General features: G+C 36.3%; 1 protein-coding gene and 1 long non-coding RNA gene across 3 annotated transcripts in view; one reads left to right on the top strand and one right to left on the bottom strand.

Annotated features, from left to right (window-relative positions):
• LOC136786688 (uncharacterized) overlaps positions 1–6,512 on the top strand; it is a 14,111-nt gene extending 7,599 nt beyond the window's left edge. The window contains exon 2 of the long non-coding RNA XR_010826062.1: positions 5,813–6,512. This is a non-coding gene — a long non-coding RNA (uncharacterized lncRNA). The remainder of the gene's footprint in view (positions 1–5,812) is intronic.
• On the bottom strand, positions 243–22,916 carry CCDC180 (coiled-coil domain containing 180). 2 transcript variants are annotated; one of them, XM_066980647.1, is made up of 36 exons: positions 22,614–22,916; positions 21,882–22,066; positions 20,807–20,889; positions 20,159–20,268; positions 19,934–20,062; positions 19,655–19,765; positions 18,576–18,671; positions 18,156–18,319; positions 17,825–17,977; positions 17,100–17,179; positions 16,327–16,415; positions 15,495–15,617; positions 15,072–15,245; positions 14,702–14,817; positions 13,832–13,958; positions 13,556–13,595; positions 13,210–13,448; positions 12,433–12,650; positions 11,604–11,779; positions 10,432–10,612; positions 9,762–9,908; positions 9,344–9,488; positions 9,007–9,123; positions 8,505–8,603; positions 7,755–7,868; positions 7,014–7,213; positions 6,721–6,800; positions 5,785–5,914; positions 5,145–5,219; positions 4,789–4,855; positions 3,882–4,023; positions 3,349–3,509; positions 2,405–2,542; positions 1,234–1,345; positions 813–991; positions 243–381 (listed from the first exon to the last, which is right to left on the bottom strand). In XM_066980647.1, the coding sequence occupies exons 1-35, from the start codon at positions 22,680–22,682 to the stop codon at positions 882–884; spliced, it is 4,500 nt and encodes a 1,499-aa protein (XP_066836748.1). In that variant the 5' UTR covers positions 22,683–22,916; the 3' UTR covers positions 243–381; positions 813–881. The 2 variants fall into 2 exon arrangements, with proteins under 2 accessions (XP_066836748.1, XP_066836749.1); XM_066980648.1 differs by lacking the exons at positions 243–381; positions 813–991; positions 1,234–1,345; positions 2,405–2,542; positions 4,789–4,855 and having other exon boundaries at positions 3,358–3,509.
• Between the last annotated feature and the right edge of the window lie 68 nt (positions 22,917–22,984).

Below are 22,984 nucleotides of genomic sequence, written 5' to 3'. Positions count from 1 at the left end.
AATGTAACGTATCTGAATGAGAGGGCTCCCTGAAAAACCAACTGTCTGCTTTTTGACATCACAAAGAAATGGACAACGGAGTGGATTTCTATACATGGTGAATATGACTTTAATGTCTGAAACTGCTACGTGTATTAAAAACATACCTAGCTATAATTTTAATCTTAAAACAAACAAAACCACAACAGTAACAGCCTCCCCCCTACCCTGCACTTCATAACAGTCCTTTCCCACAGACCAACCTTATATACAGCATCTCTTGCTTCTACTGCTGCTATGTGGCCCATCGTAGTCTTTGCTGTTGTAACTGATGCAGTTTCTTTGCAGATAATATAGTCTGAATTGTCTGTAAGAGTGGTCATGGGTATTCCTGGCCAAGTCCTTAAAAAAACAGATCAAACCAAAATAAAAACCCATGAGAGAGAACGTTAGAATTGAAGAGAGCAGATCATAATAGTTCATACAACATATTTTAAATGTAAAAGATTTTTTTTTAGTACGACTTTTTTCTTTTAAAGCCTCCAAAGCTCTGCACAGTAAATAGAATCCATGTCTTCTGAGTGAAAATACACAGTATACTCCACAAGTTTGAAAATGGTCAAGTGGTAAATAGTGGTAAGCAAAGTGACACAGCAATAGAATTTATATTAAATTGCTTTACAATATAATACATAATTCACATTAATCTGGATCGATCGCTATTCTTTCTTTAAAATCATTACCCATCCAACCTGCCCCATTACTGGCTAAATGACCTCACTAGAGACAAGCATATTATTCAGCAGTTTTAACAAGTGGAGCAAAAGACTTACAAGGACAGTGTCTGATGTCAGTTTAGGGAAGAAAAAATTGAATACAACACTGTTCAGCATCTTCAAATATTACCTGCTCCCACGTTCAATTAACTGTTCAGCTTTGCAGATTTCTAGAGGAAGTCCAGCTTCTTTACGACGGATTAACATGGATGTTTTTTCCCTTGGTGTTTCACTATCTGAGAGATAATATAAGATACACTCAGCAGCAACAAAACATGGGCAGTCATAATATTGTTTTGAAGTATTTATATACAGCTAGATGCTCTTCACTTTCAAGAAATAGCTTGCATTTGTGTTCATGCAAATTTTTCCACTGAAAGAACTATAGAATACAAAGGTCTCCTCTTTCTAGGGAAAGTCTTCTGCAGTCTTTGAGAATGGAGTAGTACTTTCAACAAGCAATTTCATCTTTACTTACTCGGTACTTGTATGTCATCAGTCGTGATACTTTCATCCAATTCCAGAAGCAGCTTTTCTGTGAAGGCAGCTAGTGCAGAAACAAAGTTCTGAGCGCACTCAATAGCACAGTCCTGTTGGGACATTGGATACAAGTGAAAGGAATTCCTTTGATAATTTGATCTCATCTCCTTTTAGTTTAGCTCCAGAAGAACTACACAACTCTCCAACCTTGATGCTTTGCAACAGCTGCAGATCACAGACATAAGGCTCTCAATTGCACATAAAAGGATCTAAAAGTGTTTTTCTGCAGTGTTCTCAACATTACTTGATTACCTAAGATAACGTATAAAAAGTTATAGAGTTCTGGGTATAGTTGTCCTGTAATTGTATATTTGGGTTGAGCATTTAAACCTGATAGAAACAGCAATCTGTAAATGCATCCTTCTGCCTGAGCAAAGGCCATTTTGGAATTCAGGTACTTTGAGCAGAAGTGCTTTCAACAGATATTATTCTGAAAAAGGTTATATTTGTTTCTGTGTGTGTTTCAGAGCTAAGAGGAGGAAGTATTACTTAGCAATTAAAAAAAAAATAAAAATCTGCAGACAGTATAGAATTTTCAGTAGGTGGCCTGAGAGAAATAATAGAGCTTTACTGCTGGAAAACTGACTTTCAATAACCCTAGATGATGGAGCAGGAAATGGGTGTGGAGCAGGAGTGTTTTGATTCTTGAGTGTCTCCTGTAAAGTTTTGCTTATTCGAGTTCTTCATCTTATATGGAGAAATGCCAATTACTTGTGCTAGTGAAACGCACACAGAAAAAAACCTTCCAGGCATCTGTCTTCTGCAAGTAAAATAACTTAACCAGAGGATGTCACTGTTACTCTAAATGTAGACTCATATCCAACAACTCTACCAGTAAAAGAGGTCATCACTTACTCAGTATGTTCTATGAGTGATACAAAAGATCAGTTAGATCCACAACAAATCGATGTGCTTGTACATGCACATATGCGTTTATGCATATATCGAACTAATGCTGCTGACACATAACTTAAAGATACCGTGTGAACACTAAAACTGAAAACATTTTTCAGTTTACTTTTGATGCAGAAGAAAAAAACTATCCAAAATCTGTTCTTTCTAAATGCAACATCTATCAAGCTCATATTCAGCCATGGCTTTATAGTTACCCTAAGCATCTCTGTGTTGAGATGAATAGCATCAGCTTGGTCTTTTTGCCGTTTTGATTCCTCTTGGCACAAAGCTTCCAGCTGAAGTAAGTTGTCTGGATGCCCCAGGGAGGGACATAATTGATTCTTGTGCACCACCTTTAAGTAAACACATAAGAATGCTTTCTATAATGAACGTGCAATTGAGTCATAATGAAAAAGTAGTAAAATCAAGCATTTTATGTCACAACATTCAGAAAGAAAGAAAATTTGGTCTATTCCTAGGCTGACTAAATAAACCTTGCAGTACAGTATATAACAAATTGTCTATCCGCTGAAGAACAGGGCCTGATCTCACCTGGTTTATCATTTTCAAGTCATCACAATTAGTAATGCCTTTACCAAGAGGTGAACATGAAATTTTTATAACTTGATATCTGTATTTTTCTCCTGAATTTAACTTAATACTCAGAAGGACAAAATCTGAAAATACTAACTTGTAACGTTTTCTGCATGCTCTCCATTATGATTCTGTTATCAGAGCTGATATTACTGAACAAAATATACCTTTTTAAAAAATACAATAATGATATTTCATTGTCCATATGCAATAGTACCTACAAATGAGATAGGCATCAGTGCCTATACTGCATGAACTGTATAGCCATACCACAACGTTACCAGCTCTTAAAAAATTTAAGACCTAAGAGTCAAACCACAGAGTTGTAAAAGATTATAGAGAGGAAGCCTAACGTTGGAAGCAGTGAGAGAAAGGACTGAGTTACTAGAATTACAAAGTTTACAGTAGAACTGCAGACTAACTGCAAACACAGAAACAAAATCTGTGATGAGGTCAGCAGTGAGCGATTAAGCAAACAGTGAGAGTAATAAAATGAAATTTTATAATTCTGATGCGTTTAGCATTGTTTACACTGGAAGCATTCCGGTATGTCCAGGATACGTACCTTCATGCACTCCCACTCTTCTAGTTGCTTATTGAAGAGGTGCCGAATGTTACCAGTGGAATTGCTGAGCTTCTGCTCATGTTCTTTTAAAAGACTATCAACCGCCAACTGAGAGACGTAAGGGAGTTCCTCTTCAAACAACTTCAACTGATCCTGAAATTCTTTTTGGAAAAGGTAGGGGTGTTTATGCAACACAGAAGCAGTCATTGTAAGAAAAGAAAACCCAGCCAAGTTGAATGTACAGTGCCAGGATCAAACAAGTTGGAATTTTCTCTTTCTGCCCCTAACAGCCCTTTTTCTAGGTCCCATGATTACAGAAACACACTTGCCAAAAGATGTTACCCTGTATAGATCTTTCAACTTAGTCCAGGGCTCTTTTGCCACACTCCTTGTAGTCAATAATATATTAAAGAGGTTATTGGCCCAATTTCCAGTATTTTACTGGAATTTAACAGGAGTTTTTCCACTGGGCTACATAATTCTTGATTCATTGCAATTTTCAGTGAAATTAAGTCTTAACTGTATTAATTTACCTTTAAGACAGGAGTTGTAGTAATCATCTGTCTGACTTTGGTATGACAATAGATTCTGTCTGAACATTTCCGCACAGTGTTCAAATGTCTCTGGAAGATCTTCAGGCATTGTCATTTGATGCTTCTCTTTTTGGTAGAACTCCTTTCAGGAGGTAAAGGTAAAACAGAAAAGGGGTTGATAACACATTCAGATAAACCACACCTACACATATAACAGTAGCAGGGATATATAAGGCTGTCAACCACCTTCTTGAGATCAGTCGCCTTCCTTTGCCTGCACTGTATCAGGAGCTGTAGTTTTATTACTTATCTGCTCTTTGAATGGGTAGGGTTTTTGAGACTGCAGTGCAGCTTAATTGCCAATTCTGAAAAGATATCAGTCCTCTTACTACTGTACTGCTCTTAACTTGGGTATATGTATTCAAATATTAGTTATTAAGATGGCATTATAGTCTAGCAAGTCCTAATAAGGAATGTTCTGATTATAGATACTTTTAATGATGCTTCAGTATACTTATGGCTATTTGGAAAATCTGTTGAAAGGTGGGTATGTGTCACAGCTTCATGCTGTTTCAGTCTGATATTTTCTCTTGATGCCATTAGAATGAATAATATTGGAATTGTCTTGCCTTTGCAATTGTTCTCCTATGCAACTAGATATGGGTGTTTGTGCTTGTCCCTGTGTATTACACTGCCCCAGATTCTAGAATGCTTAGCTGATGTTTATAAAGAACCCTGTAATTAAAAACACTCTGTGTCAAACACTATTTAAAAATTAAATGCACTGGTGAAGAAAGTAAAGTTTTTGGATGGCCATCCAAACATCACAATATAGTTATAAGTTATTTAGCTGACAAAGTAGATCTACAACAGCAAAAATGACTGAAGAACATTTTTTTTTTCTTACCTCAGCAAGACAGAGCAAGTTGTTATTACCTGTCCAGAGAATATTCATAATAATCCCCTTAAAAGTACTGAAAATAAAAAAGTAATAATAAAAAAAGACAATCATAGTGTATAAAGATCACATTGGCAATATTTACTGTTTTTCGAATCTTTTGTTCAGGTGCATTTTAATACATTTTTTGGGGCATATGCAAACAAATACACTGAATCATAGAATGATTTGGGTTGGAAGGAACCTTAAAGATCATCTAGTTCCACCCCCTCCCCTGTCAAGGGCAGAGATAGGTAGGGTTGGTTGGTTCCCCCCTCTCCCCAGCACAAGCAATGAATTTCTTTCTGTAGATCTACTTGACTTACTCAGATTCAGGAGGCTTCTCTCCAAATATTTGGTATCTCTTATCATTGAGAACTGGTCTAGTGTATTTCTGTATGCTAAGAAGGCAAAAAATTAATTTGAAACTATCCACAAGTCATTTGCTTCTCTCTACAATTTTTTGAGTCAGTCATGTGATGGATAAGAAATAGAAGAAAAATGTGAGAAAATGTAACTCCAAAACTAGTATTACATGAAAATATTTTTGGATGAAAGAAAAACATGATTCTCTCCTCAGTGGCTTTTCAAAAGCTTTCTGTTGTTTTCACTATTACACTGGCTCATTTCATCGATCTGTGGACCAAGCTGAAGATATACTATTTAGACACTGGACCCCCAAATTAAGCCATATTCATTTAAAAGTCTATATTCTAACAAATACACAATACAAATCGACAGCCAATGAAACAGGAGAAAAATGTTTTTCCATCCAAAGTCTGAAATAAAATGCAGAGCTGATCACGAGGACATAAGTAGGGAAGAGATTCCAAATTATAATCACAGGTGGAAAGAAGGCCAATACAAATAAGCATTAAGAATTTCTCAAAGAACAGGCAGCGTACAAAGTTTAGGTAAATTTCTGCACAGGAGTAATTTTAAGTGAAATTTCTTTTCACATCTTACCTTCCTCTTGGCATCTTTTTCCTAATAGATGACTTCTTGGGGACACGAGCTGCATACCTGTAAGCAGCAGAGTTCTGAGGACCTCCATCACGTACATTTAAGTGAGAATTCTTCGGTGTGGGAAGAATTGCTTTATATTTAATAAGAAAAGATGAAGAACGTTGTATAAATGACAACTGAAGTCTTTCTTACACAGATATGCAGTTTGCATTCTCATTTAAAATGCTTCCTCACAACATTAAGAGGACAACTGTAGGAAAAATCATTTCTTACAGACAAAACTGAAGTACCCTAGCAGCTGTGATAGTGATAAAGTCTGTCCTTTGAGGCATGAGCAATACAACTGTGATATAAAATATGTGGTAGGTGGGATGGGACTTAAAACAAGATTAATTCAAGGAATAAAAAGGAAAATGAGTGGGCTACATCCATAGTCTTGGCTGTGAGGGCAATTTTGGAATGCAGAAGGGAAAAGTATTTTTGGAAGTAGCTGGTGGAATCAAGCTCTGGGGAAGAGAGATGAGAAAACAGGAACATTAGGACAGGAGCAATTGGGGTTACCTCTGCACCCATCTTTAAGTCAATGATAATATAGGACAGAAAGAACTCCTGATCCCCTACATATTTTCATGACATCTAATTCTTTTCTCTGCCTTTTTACTTTTGCTATAACAAATACGGGTACTTTGCTACTTCATTAAAAAAAAAAAAAGAAAAAAAAAAAACACTATCTCTTTCTGCAGCTTTCATTGGTTAAGATACAAAAATCGTCATCTTATTGCAAAGTAAAAACAGCCAAGATGAAAGTTAGGATGCACAGTCCTCCCACAGCTAGCATGTAAGCCAGTGGCCTGGAACAAGCTGGACCTGCTCAGTAACATGTTAGAAACTACAGTTTAGATTAATGTAAATAAATTAAAAGAACTGCTAGCATACCTGGTCCTAATGAATGTGAGAAAACATTTCTGTCCTGATTTCGGTCTGAAGATTTTCTCCAGGATGACTTAATTCTGAAACTAAACGAAGAGCTAAGTGGCTTTTGAATACCCTGCTACAAGTTCTCTACTCCCACCAGGTAATAAGTGCAGCTAAATTTCAGAGATAATATTCAACTGCTAGGATTACGTTTACAACCAACGGTGCAAATATAAGTATATAAGTACCTTCATGGGGTAACTAATTGCTTAACTGGAATTTAGGAAAATATAATTCGGCAAACAAATACTCACTCCAGTAAATTCTGGATAACCCTTACTGCTAAATCATCAACTGCAGACTTTCCCATTCTGCTTGGATTTAACAAAGGAAACTTGACAGGATCCAGCCCCATCATCGTCAATATTTTCTCATCTCTGAGACACTCCGTTCGAATGGCAACAGCAATTGGACCTTGTAATGTAACCTCTGCTGCAGGAGGGGTAAAGTGCTCCTGAAATGGGCAGAAAATGAAAGTCTATTGATTGTAGCAGGCAAGTAGTATTAGCATTACATGTAGTTGCTGGTTAGGAAAGCAGATCCTGCAAACAGACGCTATTTTGCTCAACAGGCAAAATAATTTTAGAAGAAATGTTACAGCTACGCAACTCTGTGACATTTAGAAGCAAAAACATTCGATACAAAAACATCCTATTCCATCAAAATTTTTAGGACACATTTGAATTTTTCTCTTTTGGACCCATGAAATATGTAGCTATGAACAGTGCTACACCTTGAAAATAAACTCTTGCAAAGGACTGATCAACTCTTTGTTTTTGCTGTTTTTGACGTTTAGTAATCTCAGTGGTGACTGATCCAATCAGCTCTGTAGAAGAACTGACATAAAGTTACTGTGTCTCAGACATCCTGACATAATGTTATACTTTTCTTCATTTGAAAATTCAAAGCAGATTCTGAAAAGCCTTTAAAACATATACAGATTAAAAATCACTCAAAGTTAAATAAAATGTAGAGAACTTAAAATACTATCCTACATTATCATACGGCCTTCTTGTATCGACTAGCAGGCAATCCAGATACTGGCTCCTCTTCTTCAGTTCCTTCAACAGTACTTTGGTAAAGTCATACAACTCTTCAGAAGTCAAAGCCTGAAAGATATGTTAATACAGGTGGTATTTACTAAATCTGAGATTTGAGATATGCTGACTCAGTCCCATACAAGTTCATTTGAATCTGTTTTGTCACCAATTTGTTTATGCATATGTGGAAGCAATGAGAGTGTATAGAAACTGAGGCTTTTGTTTTGCAAGCAGGAAAGTACAGGACCTCCCTGAGCAAAAATTCTATGGTACTTTTTTCCTCCCAGTCCCCCCGATGTGTATAGACATAAGTCTGCCTCAAAAATATAGTTGCTTATTTAAAGTATCATATAGGAAGACTGCCTGCTAAATGCAGGTGACCGGCTACTATTATACAAGTTTTTGGTTAGCTACCAAAAGGTGGTACATAAATTCTGTGCTATTGTATTTTATCTTTGATTTAAATTTTATATACATGTACACACACAAACACTTTTTTAAATACATACGCATGTATATAACTCTACATACTTCTGACTGTGTACCATTTTTACTATTTTAGGTTTGGAGATAGTCACAAAGTTGTTCTGTGATTATAACACATCATGTCAATTTGACTACATGGTCTCTGGTGGGTACTTCCAAAAATATATAAAAATGCATGGTGAATCAAATTAATACTATTTCATGCTGTTTAGAACTTACTTCTTTATCTGCAGTAGAGTGAGCACAAATATCTATCTTCTGATGGAGTTTCTCCAGGTAGGATTTTAATGTCACTGCCTGTAAATTGGAATTTGCTACCTAAAACCAGAAACACATTGGTGACATAAAATCCCATTCAGGGGCATTTCAGAGCCTCCACTTTGAAACCACTAGACTTGTTAGTAAAAACACTCAGTCACTAGTACTCAGAGGAGGAACTGAAAACAATAATTCACAAAAACAACACTTCATGTCCTTTACTGCACCACACAAAAAGGCCGGTCTATTCAAATATACATGCTCAATGTGCTGCCAGACTGTGCTAGTGTAGCTGCAGCTGTAGTAAAGCCATAGTTTAGGATGATAACGACAGAAAATGGATGTGAATTGACACAAAAAGTTACCTAAGTCCCCTCTGAACTCAGCCAAAAATCTCCTAAATGTAATAAAAGACGAACAAATTAATTTCATTTGAACAAAGCTGTGATGTTTCAGGTTGTACCTCTGATTTGATTTGCAGCTGTAGATTTGTCAGAAGCCGCTTGATCTTCTCCATAAAGACTCGATTCGTAAAGAGATAACAGAACTTCGTTTCAGCCTGGTTGATAAGTTCAGTAGCCTTTAGAAATGTCAGAAACAAGAGACGGGATAATTTGTTTTCACTTTTTTCAACTTGAGTAATAGAACTTACCATTTCTACTTATTTTTTGCATCATGTAATTGTCACAGATTTAACTAGAACAGTATTTATAGTTCCAGTCGGGGAGCAGGCAGATTATAAATCACATTAAATATGCCAATATAATCCATAACTTGAAAGAGTGAAGCTCTGCACACACCTGCTCCAAGCAGCTCGATTCCATTTTCTCCATATCAGCCATGATTAACCTTTCAAATGAGTTAATACGCTTACTTTCTTTCTGAAGATGCTTGCTGAAAGACTGTACCTCCTCAGAAGAAAAATTACCTCCTTCACAAAATAATCTGAAAGCAACCAGCAAAGTCAAAAAAATTGACCATGAGTCTTCCTTTACTTAAAGAGTATTTTAGCTGAGCAGTACTTAGATATAGAAACAAATGTGATGAAAACAGTGTGATCATTGTGGCTTAACAATTAAGTTTTTTTTTTTATACAAACATATAGCAAAACAGTTGAGTAACAAAAACATTAATTTTACTGTTCTGCCTATATAACAAATGCTAATACCCAGAAATAGATGACTATTTATAAACATTCCTCCAGTGAAATCTCTATACCTGCAAGCTTTGAGAAAATCCACATTTGAATCTCTTAATTTTCCTAAAGCTTCCTCCAAATAGTTCCGATAACTCCTCAGGGAAACCTGGATGACTTCCAGATGATTAAGGAGCTCTGAGTGCAGACCGTTGCTGAAAGAAACTAACCTAACAGCCAATAATAAAAGAAAGGGAAAATGCGTTGAAAGAGGAGTGCACGTTATGGTTCAGAAGCTGCTGGTTACAAAGACATCAATCAAATCTGAGAACTTGGGAATATTTTAGTATTCTGAAAATAACTCACTGAACCCTGATTGTTTTGATGAACATGCAGACAATAGCAAGCAGCTGAAGACTACCCTTCAAAACCAATTAGTCAATTACTATTACTGTACAAGTTCAATAAAGCAGATAAAATCTAAATAGATCAAATATTTTCTACTTAAAGACTGCCATCACCTTGAAAATATTTGAAAATTGTCTTAAAATTCAGCAGCGATTTTAATTTCTTCATAGAGAAAGAAAACAGAAATTATTTTCATTTTTATAAAGTTTCATGAGGCTGAAGAGTAATAATCACACAGATAAGAGAGACTCAGAACACAAGCCAGGAACCGGGAACATCCCAGAGAGCAATCGGGAGTGTTTAACTCTGGAAATTCACAGCCAGCAAGGCCTGAGGCACACTTACTTCTCAGTCATAGGAGCACTGAGGAAGACTGATTCCATGTCATGGATCCGAGAATTTAAGTTTTTGATGACGTCATTTTGCTGATCGCAAAATTTGAGGAATTCAGCTCTCTCCTTGTTCAGAGCTTCCACCACACCTGCACAGTGGCACTCTAGACGCTTTTCATGAAGTAATAGTTCCGCTGATAAGGAAAGAAATTTTACAATATGGTCATTATTCCCTGTTTACTATGGCGTACCACAACCACTATTATCAGAAGCAGCAGTAAAATAAAATGAACCAGATCTCAAAGCAGCTTAAAAATACTAGTAAAATAGACCTGATTCTGTTTCTTTGAATTTTCTCCTGTTTTTGACTTATGTCCCTGGCAGCTCCTAATCAATTCAATTCAAATCACAAATGCCTTTTGTCTGCTCTGAGCTCTTTTCTTCTTCCTTTACTTTTGGTCACTGCTGACATCTCCTTTATCTTTCCATTTTCAGTCTTGTAACGAAAGTAAAGGTAAAGGGTGGTTTGTTTGGTTTTAATAGAAATTGCTGTTCTTACTATTTTTGTGGGAAAAAAAAAAACACTTTTGGTCTCCCTTCTGGAAAAATATTTGGGTAAACCAAGAGTGAGCAAATCAACCTCAAAAAAACAGCCAGGATTTTTCATAGTTCATATACTAAAGACCAACAAACCTGCCTTAAATCAATTCTCCCCCCAGATCCTCATACAAGACAGATTTCTCATTAGGGGCCAATGTGTGCCTGCTCAGCAATATTTCACACAGGTAATTCTTTCCTCTCCTGTATTCAGAAGCCCAACCTCAGCATTTCATTTGTTTTCTGTAATACTTTTTTTTTTCTTGGTACAGTGTAAACACCTGCTATATGAAATGAACAAGCAGTCACAAGTATTGACAATGTAAACAATGTTTTACATCTACAATCAATTCATTGATCAAGCTATTGCTGAATATTCACAATAGCACAATTGCACAAATATGCATGAGCTATAGATAAGAAAAATCTTTTTTAAACATATGAGTAACATTATACCGAGAATTAGTACAGACTCAGTTGTTTCCTATTGTCATCTACTACAGACATCTAACACTGAAACAGATTTTTGTCCACTTATGATCATCTCTGAATGAAGGCAGGTAGTGCTCAGAGTAAAAAAGTAGGTACCAGCTCTAACATTGTAGATATTTGTCTCTATATTCTCCTGCCTTTGCTGATGCAAGAGAAGATGCTGCTGAAGTTCTGAATTCAGCTCCTCCTTCTTGGCAGCTACAGTGGCACAGGAGTTGGATAAGGACTCTGCAAACCATTTCTCCAAGTGTTCAAAAAAGCAGTGGCGAATCCTATGATTAAAAAAATATATATTACAGTGAAGAACTGTAATAAACAAAAATGCATTAAATATGTTAACTCTAAGAATTTAACTTCCAGCTACAGGAAGATATGGTTTCGTTACTATTTGCACAATACTGGTACTACTCATTTTGTCAACAGAAACTATAAATAATATTAATATGACTGAGTCAGAAATCTTGTAATGTTTTTTGAAGTTCTGTTCCTATTCTACATTAATGAAGGCTGAGATAAAAAAATAAAAATGAAGAACTAGGATAAAAGAACAGAAGAGTTTTTGAGCTGGAATCATACCACTGAGTGCCAGATATTTGAACTTCATGGCTCTGTAGGGAGTTGGGGCAAATTACCTGCCTTTCTGTACCATGTTTACTCACTAAATACATTTCTGTACAATAGGAATGTTCTGTAAGAGGTAAATGCTTGTACAGTATATCTAAGAGCAAATGTTGTACAGTATATCTAAGAGCAATGTATAAAGAGCATTGTCAAAAGTGTCTTTTATTTTTAATCAGTTAAAAAAAGAATGACATGAAAATATTTAGATAATTTTTGCATGTTTAGTCTAACATTTCTTCCAAACAGCTGAAATTTGTTTACTACCTAAAGGGGAAGAAAGAACATACGCAAGTTTTGTACTAACCGTTTCTTCAGCTCTACAAGTATGGTTTCTTTGATAAGTACATGTTCCAGGTACACAGGAAGTGATTCTTTTTCCTCATACTTTGTAAAATAAATCTCTCGGATGTCAGTCTTTTCTGCTTCTTCAACTGCGAGAACTGTGTAAATGTTTCCACTAGAAGTGGAAAAAGTCTCAGTAGCAATTTCAGAGATTTTCACCTCGCTGCTCTTGAACACATCCTAGGAGACAACTGGGACTCATCAACTGTTACCTCTAAAACAACTATTTTAAAATAAGTGCATAATCACAGTGTTCAAGCTAATGTAAGATTCCTAAAGACACTAGAAACAATGTTGTTTCCAAATTTGGACAAACTCATTCAGAGAATATTTTTGCAAGTCTCAATAGACAGAATCATCAGTATTTTAAAAGGTTTCTGTTATGGTAATAAATTGCATTCATGTAACTAGAGACCTGAAGAACTAATACTTAGATACAAAGATAGACACATATACTAAAGCTGCTGAATGTGTGGTTTATTTTTTGTTTTTTAAAAAGGATAAAAGTGGTGTATAAGGAATGTTTGTGAACTGTTTTGTAGACCCCTAAGTAGGATCTAAAATCCTGATGGTCCAGAAATAAATGAAAACAATAAAGACTAATGGGTGCTCTGTGTACAAACTAAACCTATTCTACTTTATTTTTTTTTCCCTCAGCAACTAGACAACTTCTTATTTGCCATGATGTTGTGCAAAACTTCCATGACTTTCAAAAGTACTCATTTTCTTGTTCCCTTACCTGTGAAAAGATTACCCCCTGTTCTGTATCATCAGTTTCATCACTCTCTTGAAAAATACTCTCCCCATCTTCTTGTTTCTCTGTTTCTTTAGTTTCCCATGCAAAGATCTCCTCGTTCTCAGCTATGTTTGTTTCTTCATTTTGTTGTTGAGAGCTATCCATCTTCTGATTTTCTTCATTTTCTTGCACAATACTCTCAGCTTGTTGCTCCACCAGACTTTCAGCTTCCAGAACCTCAACTAATTATTTCCAGTTAAAGCAAAGTTTTACTGGTCATAATCCAAAGAAACACAGATTAAAAACAACCGAAAAAAAAAAGAAGTTATTTGTACCATCGAGGAATTACCTTGACCTTGAAACGTGGAGTCTATCTTTCCTTCCAAGTTCTAAAAGCAACGAGAACAATAAGAAAAAAAATTAAGGATTTGCTTGCTTGTAAGGAATTCAGATTCCTTCTCAAAATATATCTATTTCATTGATATAAAAGCAGTTTGGTCCTATGGCGAAAGCAATGTTTCAGTTTATGTAATACATGTTTTAAAGCTGATGTAAAATTTCCCCAAAGTGAAAAATTAATACACTTGGAAGATTTTAAACCAAAAGAAGTTTGTCTTCTTTTTACCTGTTTGAATATTTCTTTTACATTAAAATATTTGCTGACAGATACACTGTAAGAAATCAATTCCTGCAAAATAGCTTCTGGGTAAGCTGTTACTTTATCCACCAGAACTTTGTTGAATGTCTCATACCTGTGAAATTCAAAGTCATTGTTTAATACACTCAAGCATGTATAGAAATAAAATGAAATATGACTACTATGTCTTTAAATCCAAATCTAACTTTTTAATTGATATGATCAATCCTTCAGGCTAGAATAAACTATTCTACCGTATTTATTCAGCCTGAACACAATCACAACCTGGCTTGTTAGTAGGGATTAGTTCATTATAAATACATAAATGAGCAAAAGTTAAGAAATATTTACAAAAAAGTCTTTCAGAACTTTCATTTTGGATGGGAAACCATTCAAGAAACATAACATAAAGATTACCAAAAGACTTCGGCTATCTGAGAATTATTAGTAAATTCTATTCCTTACCTTTTGAAAGAGGTCAAATCTGTGAGCCCAAAGCAGAGCTGATGGCACGGATAAACTTTTTGATCCCCACAATTCAAGAATCTGAACTACTGCTTCTACCTTCTGAATGAATAATGATCGTATTGGCATGAATGATATGGTATACTACATACCAATACTGATCCAGCATATTTTTAAAACAGCATCAATATTTGTTGGGTTTTCCTTACTCCTGCTTCTAAAGCGTAGTTATTGTTTGCCTTAACTTTGTTCAATATAGAAATTATTTTATTTTACATCCTTACAAGAAGTGAGGAGCAGTATTTTCCTTCACACTAGAGCATGAATATGACCTAAATACAAACAAATTTCAAATACGCTTTACTTGCTAAGTTTGCACTACAAAATTCATACCTAGCTCTAATGTCATCCAAAGAAGAAAGGGCATTCTCCAAATATTTCTTCAGCTTTTTTTCAGAGCTCGCTGTTCTCATTTTATCCAGAATTATATCCAGATTATTTTCCATCATCTAAGACCACATAAAAAGAACCCAGTAGAAATGATTCAGTAATTATTAAAAAGCTTCATAACTATTTAGGATTCAAATAATTAATTTCAACCATGTATCCAAAAATGTACTGGACAGAATTAAACTAACATAGAAAATCCAGCATAAATGTTAATGATTATGTTTTTATACCAGATGTTTTGAATTCCAAAGGCTTCTCTGCGTTAAGAAGTCCTTTCCTTAAACTATACTACGTTCTTATTTTATGTTTATACCTGTATTAATTTATTCTGTTTCTGTCTGCATTCATCTAGTTTCTTCTGAAGTTCACCTTCCTGCTCGGACAGTTTGAGTTGATGGACATCCCAGAGACTACTGGCCTCTTGAAAATAGCTGTACAGATCTCTACAGTTCTGCTCATTCTGTTTAGCCAGCTCCTGAAACTCTCTCTTAAAAAAAAAAAAAAAGATTTAAGTGAACTGGTTACTGTTAAACTGTTTGCTGGAAGTTGCACTTACGAACTCTTCTTCTTGAATCACATCAAACTTGTTTTATGTACGGGATAGGTATTCAATCACACTACAGACCTCTTTCTAGTATGACATCAATAGCCTAAGATGCACATAGCATTTCAGGCAGTAGCACATGAAGAACAGAATATTCCCAAACAGCAATAAAAATAGATGTAATAAACATACATCCATATTCTTCAGTTCTTCTTCAAACTGACGTTGTAGTTTCTCAGTCCACTGAAGTAAGTCAGAATTCACAGTTTCTTCAGCCTCCTTTTGTGTGCAAACATTCAGATTCAACAGTTTATTCTGAAAGAAAAGAAAGTTAAGCTATTGACATGCATATAATCTAACATAAAAAATCGTGTGACTTTTAGAGAGTATGGTTAAACTTAGTATTTCTTCATTTCTTGTGAATAGATAGCTCCAGAAATAGCATCCAATAATGTCACTTTAAGTTGAACCTATGCTATTCATGTGTAATCTGAGGAGTTGCTATATTCATCTTGTTAGCAGGTTGATGGTTCCCTATTGTACTTCATTAACAGTATATCAGCTTTAGAAAATGAATGCATACTAAAATTGTTTGTACCTCAGGTAGCTTCACTAACAAGGTTTCTCAAAATGTTTCACAGAGAAAGATTCAACCCTCAGATATCATATTCTGGTAGTAAGCAGTACAATTTTATTTGCACAAAGATAAACTTAGCAGAGAGGAGAAATTTCTTCCAAGACAAGACAGATTCAGGAAAAGGGTGAGGGTTCTGACCCTGAGTCCTCTACCTAAACGAGGGACAGCATTTCTTTCATTACTGGCAGTTGTTATTGCTTTTACACATGTCCAGTACAAATACCACAAGGTACTGTGAAACAAAACAGACAATAGGTTTTCTAGAGGGTAGAACTAATTTAACTCATCTCAACATTTGCTGGATCCTCAAGCCCACAGTACTGCAACAACACATTGTATACTATTACAAAGAATCCTTCCAAGAATTCACAAAGCTATGATACTGACCTTGTATAACTGCACTTCTGCCAAACATTTTTGCTGGACTGTCTCATGCTGGGTATGAATTTTCATCATACACTGCCTATTGTGGGCATCTGAAGGATATGGAAAAGAAACCACTGTAAAAATGTCATTATTTCTCAGTGCAGCGTGAAATGGAAACATGAAGGAGGACCTGTGCTGAGCCTCAGCACAGCCAGTGTGCCCCAGTAGTGTCTTCAGACTGGTATGATATTATCAGTCAGTAAAATGAGACATTATTTCTACAAATCTTTTTATCATTATGCTTAAAATCAATGAGTTATTTATAGCCACTACCAACATCTTTGCTATAATACAGACTACAAACATTAAGAGGGCACGTGCTCTGGCGAAGCAGAAGGTAGACACAGAGGGAAGGCATACTACAAGACAAAGGAATAATCTCATATACTTCACCTTTTATTCTACAAGAGATAAGAAGTATTTTTCCATGATTGAGTACTGATCTGGACTATAATAACCTCCTTTTTTTCCACAGATTTATTCTAACCAAGTCAATTCCTGCGAGACCTCGCTAAACAAACATGCTTGTGGTGGCAAAAGGGAGGCAGTGCAACAGACATCTTACTGGGGTCACATTGCTAGCTCAAAGCAACTTAGGTACATGGGAAAACAAGGAACAAAGAATATTCCAAAGATACTTTCAAACCACCAGTCTGACTCATTACTGTTGGGGAAAAAAGAAAGAACTGCTTGAATTCCAGACTGTTTTTGTGATTTGCGATTTCCCAACTTACCCATACTTTTGTTTAAATTCACCAAAGATTTGTACCATTCATTAACTTCAGCTTGTGTGCACGCTGGAGGCAACAAATCGCTATTGAAAGAGGAAACAAGAATCAGATCTCTTCAAATATAATCTAGTCAGTTAAAACTATGAATCAGAGTAACCAGACTGCTCTATTTCCTTTGCAGCCATATCAGCAATGAAAATAAAACAAGATGGCTGCTGCTTTTCAAGACCACTGTTTACTGACAAGGAACTGGATGTACCTAGTTGCTACATACGTTATAATAGAAAAACTGTTTGAAAATAGTAATATTGCAATGTGTTGCACCCAAACCATCCTATTTTTGTCAGATTTGACAGAATTCAAAAGTAGCAGTGTGAGATTTCTTTCAACGCTCCTTTCTTCATAATTATACAAGTTAAACTCTCACTGAGAAATTATGTGACAATGCCACCAATTTTTACGTATCCACCCATCCTTCTTTGTCACTTTCTACTAGGTTTGAAGTGTCAGTAAGGTTTACTTGTGTTTCTGCATTTCAAGCCCTTGATAGCCTTCTATTATTGTAACAGGTGCACTGGAAACCAAACATACTTTTTTTTTTTCCATTAAAAAGAGCTTTACAGAGGTTTAGGCCCTGCCTTACTGCTGTGTTGTACAATTGTGCGCTGAAATGGAGCAAAGTTCATTCTGTAGTGGAGCTCCCTTATTAACTCTACCAAGAACTCTACTTTTCGTTGTTACTGTACTCTCTTCTGTCATACACAAGGTGCTGCAGAATTTCCAGTCTCTTTGCATTAAGTAAAATCTGTCCATTTATCATAGTTTCCATTTCTGTTTTCACGGCTGGGGGATTCTGTATTTCTTCATTTACCATAAATTCTCTGTAGGGTGGAAGAACACGGTTAAGTAAATATCTGTTTGGAAAAATTAAAAAAAAAAAGCTAACTTCTTTTTTTTTATAAGAGAAAAGTAGTAAAATACTACTTTCTATAGAAAACACAAATGAACACTACCCATTTTGTGTTGTTCATACTATAAATCTGTTGTAAAATTTCATACCTGAAACTCTGAACTATATAGTTCTTTTGTGCGAGCTTCCAGTTCTTGACTCTGTCTTGCCATTTCAATCGAAGTGATAATTCCCTTTTCATCTCTGATTTCATTAGATTAAAGAACAGCTTGGAAATTGCCCGCTGGTTAGCCAACAGCGCTCTGTTAATCAGCTGTGTATTAAAAAAAAATATTAAAAAGCAGCATGTGACAGGAAAAAAATTGCCAGCTCAGTGTCAAACTAAGGAAAAAAATACAAATGACAAAGAATACCCTGCAAAATAGAAAACACTCTCCTATAAGGCAGTAATTGATTGGTAGAAATGATGAATTTCAGTTTGAAAATGAGGAAATAAAAGGACTCTCAGGTATATTTCAGATGGCTGTCTTCTTACAGGTAAAACTGACTCTCAATATAAAAAGACTTACCATGGCCTCATTGTTCATGAACCTGTGAATATCAGCTGATAAGAAGAAGGAAATTTCCTCCAGCATCACAGTGTACTTCCTTAGTACATCTGTTATCTGCACAATGAAAGAATAAAGAACACACACACACAGTCTGTAATTGCTTACCTTAGGGAACTGACATTTCAATTATACCAGTGAAATTTTTTTCCTGGAAATAACTTCAGTTGGCTGATATTTTGGGAAGTGAATATTAACATTGATTTTAATTTATTAGACACTGATTCATAAAAATAATTTTTTAAAATACATTTTTTTTTACTACTTGACTGATTTCTCTATTATTTCTGATTCTTGAGAGCTCTGCAGAGAGGCTGCAAACTGAATTTGAAACAAATAAATAAAACAACTTCCCTTCTGACATCTGTAGTGAATTCACCAATGCTTATTTTAAGCAGACAAGAAATTTATGAAACCTGATCATCTCCAGTATTTTTCACAACTAATCAAACACAAAAGTTACTGTTGGACCTATTCAACATATCTACATTACAAGAGAGGACAAACTGACAAAGGTAGAGCAGACAACTTTTGTTTGCCTACCAGGACAAAGCAGTAAGGACTTTCTTATGGACTAGCCATTAATGTATCCAGATGTGTACTGTAACGTCCAGTTACTTTTATTGCTCAGGCTGAAGCTTACCTAACTCTATCATCTCTGTTACTGAAATGCAGCTTACCCAAACTAAAATTACGTGCACATTCTCACCTTCAGAATAGAATCCCAGCAAAATAACATTAAGCCAGACGACAATTCAACCTAAATAACCCTGCAGAAGCACAAAAGCAACTCAGACATTCCTTGCATCTTTACTGCAGGTATTTGTGGAAGAAAAACACTTCTGTAACTGGAAAAGAATGATCTTTTCTGAATATTGAGAGAATGACATATTGTTAAAAAGGCAGTAATCGCCTATACATCAGAACCTGGTGGACATCCTTGACTCCTGTGGAAATAAGCTACTCTTCGCTTTGTGTCCAGTATTATAAAGAAATAATAATCTTATGCTTAGTTCACAGCTATTAAAACTACATCTCACTTTGTCAGTTCGACTCCATTCAACCTTTTTTAGGGTTTCATCCAATTCCCTTACGCACTTCTTTCTGGCCAAGGATTCCTGCTGAATGGTAGTCCACAGTTCTTCCAAACCCTGCAAGAAGGATTTACTCTCAATCTCACTGAAAAACTAAATGTGAAAAAATGCTTTCTTATCTTAAAACTACAGCAAGACATAGGAAGGCATGTTACACTGACCAAGTAGACAGCAGACAACAGGTATAATTAACTGAAGATGAGATAATGGCAAGAGCTGCCTTACTTCAATCGGGAAGCCTTCCACAGCAGCGTCAAGCTCAATCTTTGTAAACAGAATTTCAATTTTTCTATCAGATTCCATCAGTTTTGTCAAAAACAATTTTCCAGGCTCCAAAATCATGGGTTCTATTTCCTAAAAAAGTAAGGAAGTCAGTCTCATCTTTTGAACATTACCCCTGGACTTTAGTATAGTACTCTAGACAGTCTGGATTGCAAAATCTTGTCTTACCCTGGCAATGCAAGCAATCTCATGATACATTAAGGTTACTGCTTCATCATGACGGCCTTGCCTGCGTTCTGACAGGAGTTCCAAGATATTGCTCCTGGTTTCCTCGGGAACTGTCAAGAAAGAAATTACGGAGATGAAGTTGAAAACTGTTGCTGCAAAAAACTCAATGCATACACAATAAATCACTAAATCAACACTTTGACCTCTACAGTTTGTGCAGCAATTACCATGCCTGAAAGCTCTTCATAGGAAGGGAAATCTATGCAAATCTAGGTTAAAAGTAGTACAGCATATTGCTAAGTTTCCTTTGACTTTATTGATTTGTGGGTTTCAGAAGGATAAAAGCATAGAAGCCATGAACCAAGTTCAGGTATGATGCAAAAAATTGCAATTTCCAAGAAATAAATCTGCTTATATCATAACTACAATGTACCTTCTAAACATAATTGTGATTGATTGACAGTTTCACTTATTTTTTTTCTTTTGTGAGTAGACTCTTTGTCTTCAAAATTACATACAAATCATTGAAAAGATGTCAGGTCATTTCTGAGATTGATTTTTTACCTTATTCAGCTCAAATCACTCTACGTATAGTAGCTCCTAAAAATGCAAATTAAAATATCTGACATTAAGGAAAACAAATTTTACCAACAAAATCAGGTAGGGCTCTGACTTCCTCAGCTGCAGTTACATCTTCACTTTTCCAAGCCTTTTGAAATGCCGTAGCTTCCCTGAAACAGAGAATTAAACTTGGAGTTGTACTAAGTAAGAGTACAGATTTGCAATTCGTATAATATTCTATTCCATTATCTTAATGTAACATTCCTAAATGCTCCATTCCAAGCTCCATTCAAACTTCAAAGAACACGGTTCGAAGAATTAATGTTGCTGCTTCTCAAATGATTTGGACCAAGTAATCATTAATCCTCGGTTCGTCACAACATCAGATCTCATATGTTGGCATAAAAGCAATAAATGGTAGATTTGTAAACTACAAGGACATCTATGTTATCTCTAAAAGGTATAATATATACAAACTGTTATGTGAGAAACAGCAAGAAATGTAGAAACAGACTTTATCTGCCCACTGATCTTCCTATCGGTTAGGGCACTGCGCTTCTTGACAGAAGTGGGAATAAAGGTGTCATTATTCAGCAGAAGAGTTAGGGTGAAAAGGAAGGAGGCACTAATTTATTTTTTTGCTTATAAATGCAGCTCAGAGCAGAGCATTATTAAATGGCAGTAGGAATTCCACTAAAGTGCGATTCAGGCCAACTAAATTTAGGAAAACTATTCAAACATACAGGAAAAGAATCTGCTTAACAGGAAGAATATCATTACATGATCTTTACAGTGTAATCATGTAAGCCATTAACATAGCTTAAAAATAGAGTTCAATAATATGTAATTGGCTGTATCAGATATACAGTATAATAATATATATGGGCTTATATCTAGATTGATTTGAACAAAAAACCTGTAAAATAGCTTTTAAAAAGAAAAGCCATACAGTATGTAGGCCATTACAAATACTAGCGTGCTAATTTGCATTTTAACAGGCAGAAACTCAGAAAATTCATTTTACAACTGGCAGAAAGGAGACAAGATATTACAAGCAGTTAGTGCTGTGACCGAGAATTAGGAAACATCTAGTTCTCAGGGCGAATCTTAAAACTTCATGCCTACAGTCACACAATCAGGTATGTCTGCTTCTGTTCTATACCTGCATGGCGATGGCTTTTCTGTGAAGTCTTTGTAGGGCACTCCTCCAGCCCCCTTCTGCTGGTTACACGGTAACAGCCCTGCATCAGTAGAAGTTTCTGAATCCCTAACCAGAGAGACGCTTTTGCTCTTTATAGAACCCCCAGCCTTCCTCCTTGCTTCATCCAAAGAGCGGACTAATTGAACCTTCAAAAAACCATAATCAAAACGGTCAGAATTCTTACCAAACCTACTGAGCAGAGAATAATAAGAAAATAATTGATAAAAGCAGTGGAGCAAAGGTGGCAGAAGAGAATGTTAAAATAATAAATGCTATTTAGCACAAGCATAAAATTTTTCATCCAATACTATTTTCAAAATGAGAAAAAAAAAATCCTGTCCCTCTCAGGGGAAATTTGGAGCAAACTGAGTTGTGTGGCTGGGGAATGGTTAAAAGGAAAGTCAGTAACAGAGTCAGAAAAACCCATCTGGCTTACTAGGCCTTGTCTTTTAATGTTGTGTTATGGTTATGATTCTGCCTTTATTTAATATGTCCTGATATCCAGTGAAGACACACGAACACTCAGATGCACCAGGAAGGACGTGCTGAAGACAACAACTATTTTCTGCTAAAGCAAACAAAACCAGCAAGGCTGACGTTCACCTCCGGTTCCCCACCAACACTTTAGAAACCAACAAACCAAGCAAGAGAACACTCAGATTTTGCCTGTCTCTTTCTTTTGCTGTTCTTTACCTGATCTTCAAAGATCTGCGTGTAGACTTCGCCTCGGGGAACGAGGCGCGCAGCCCCCACCGGCTGCATGGGGCCAGCGCTCGGATTTAGCGGGGAGGAGAGCGACCCTCTGGGCCTCAGCGCTCCCGGCAGCGGATCCACCTGCCTGTGCCGCAGCTCCAGCCTGTGCTCATGGAGCAGCCCAGCGGCTCCTTGCTCCTTCCCCGGCCGCTCCGTGCACTGGCGGTAGGAGGGAAGGAGCGGCAGGCCCCGTCGCCATGGCAGCACAGCAACATGGCCGCCAGCCCAGTCAGGAGCAGGCCGCAGCCCCTCACAGGGCGCCTCTCCTGAGAGGGAAGGGAGGCTGACGCGTCTCCTTCAGGAAAATAATG

Source organism: Anser cygnoides, chromosome 20, assembly GCF_040182565.1.
Source record: "Anser cygnoides isolate HZ-2024a breed goose chromosome 20, Taihu_goose_T2T_genome, whole genome shotgun sequence".
In the NCBI taxonomy this organism is placed as follows: Eukaryota; Metazoa; Chordata; class Aves; order Anseriformes; family Anatidae; genus Anser; species Anser cygnoides.
The sequence above is the reverse complement of the archived record's forward strand: the minus strand, read 5'-3'. Positions and strand labels throughout refer to the sequence as shown.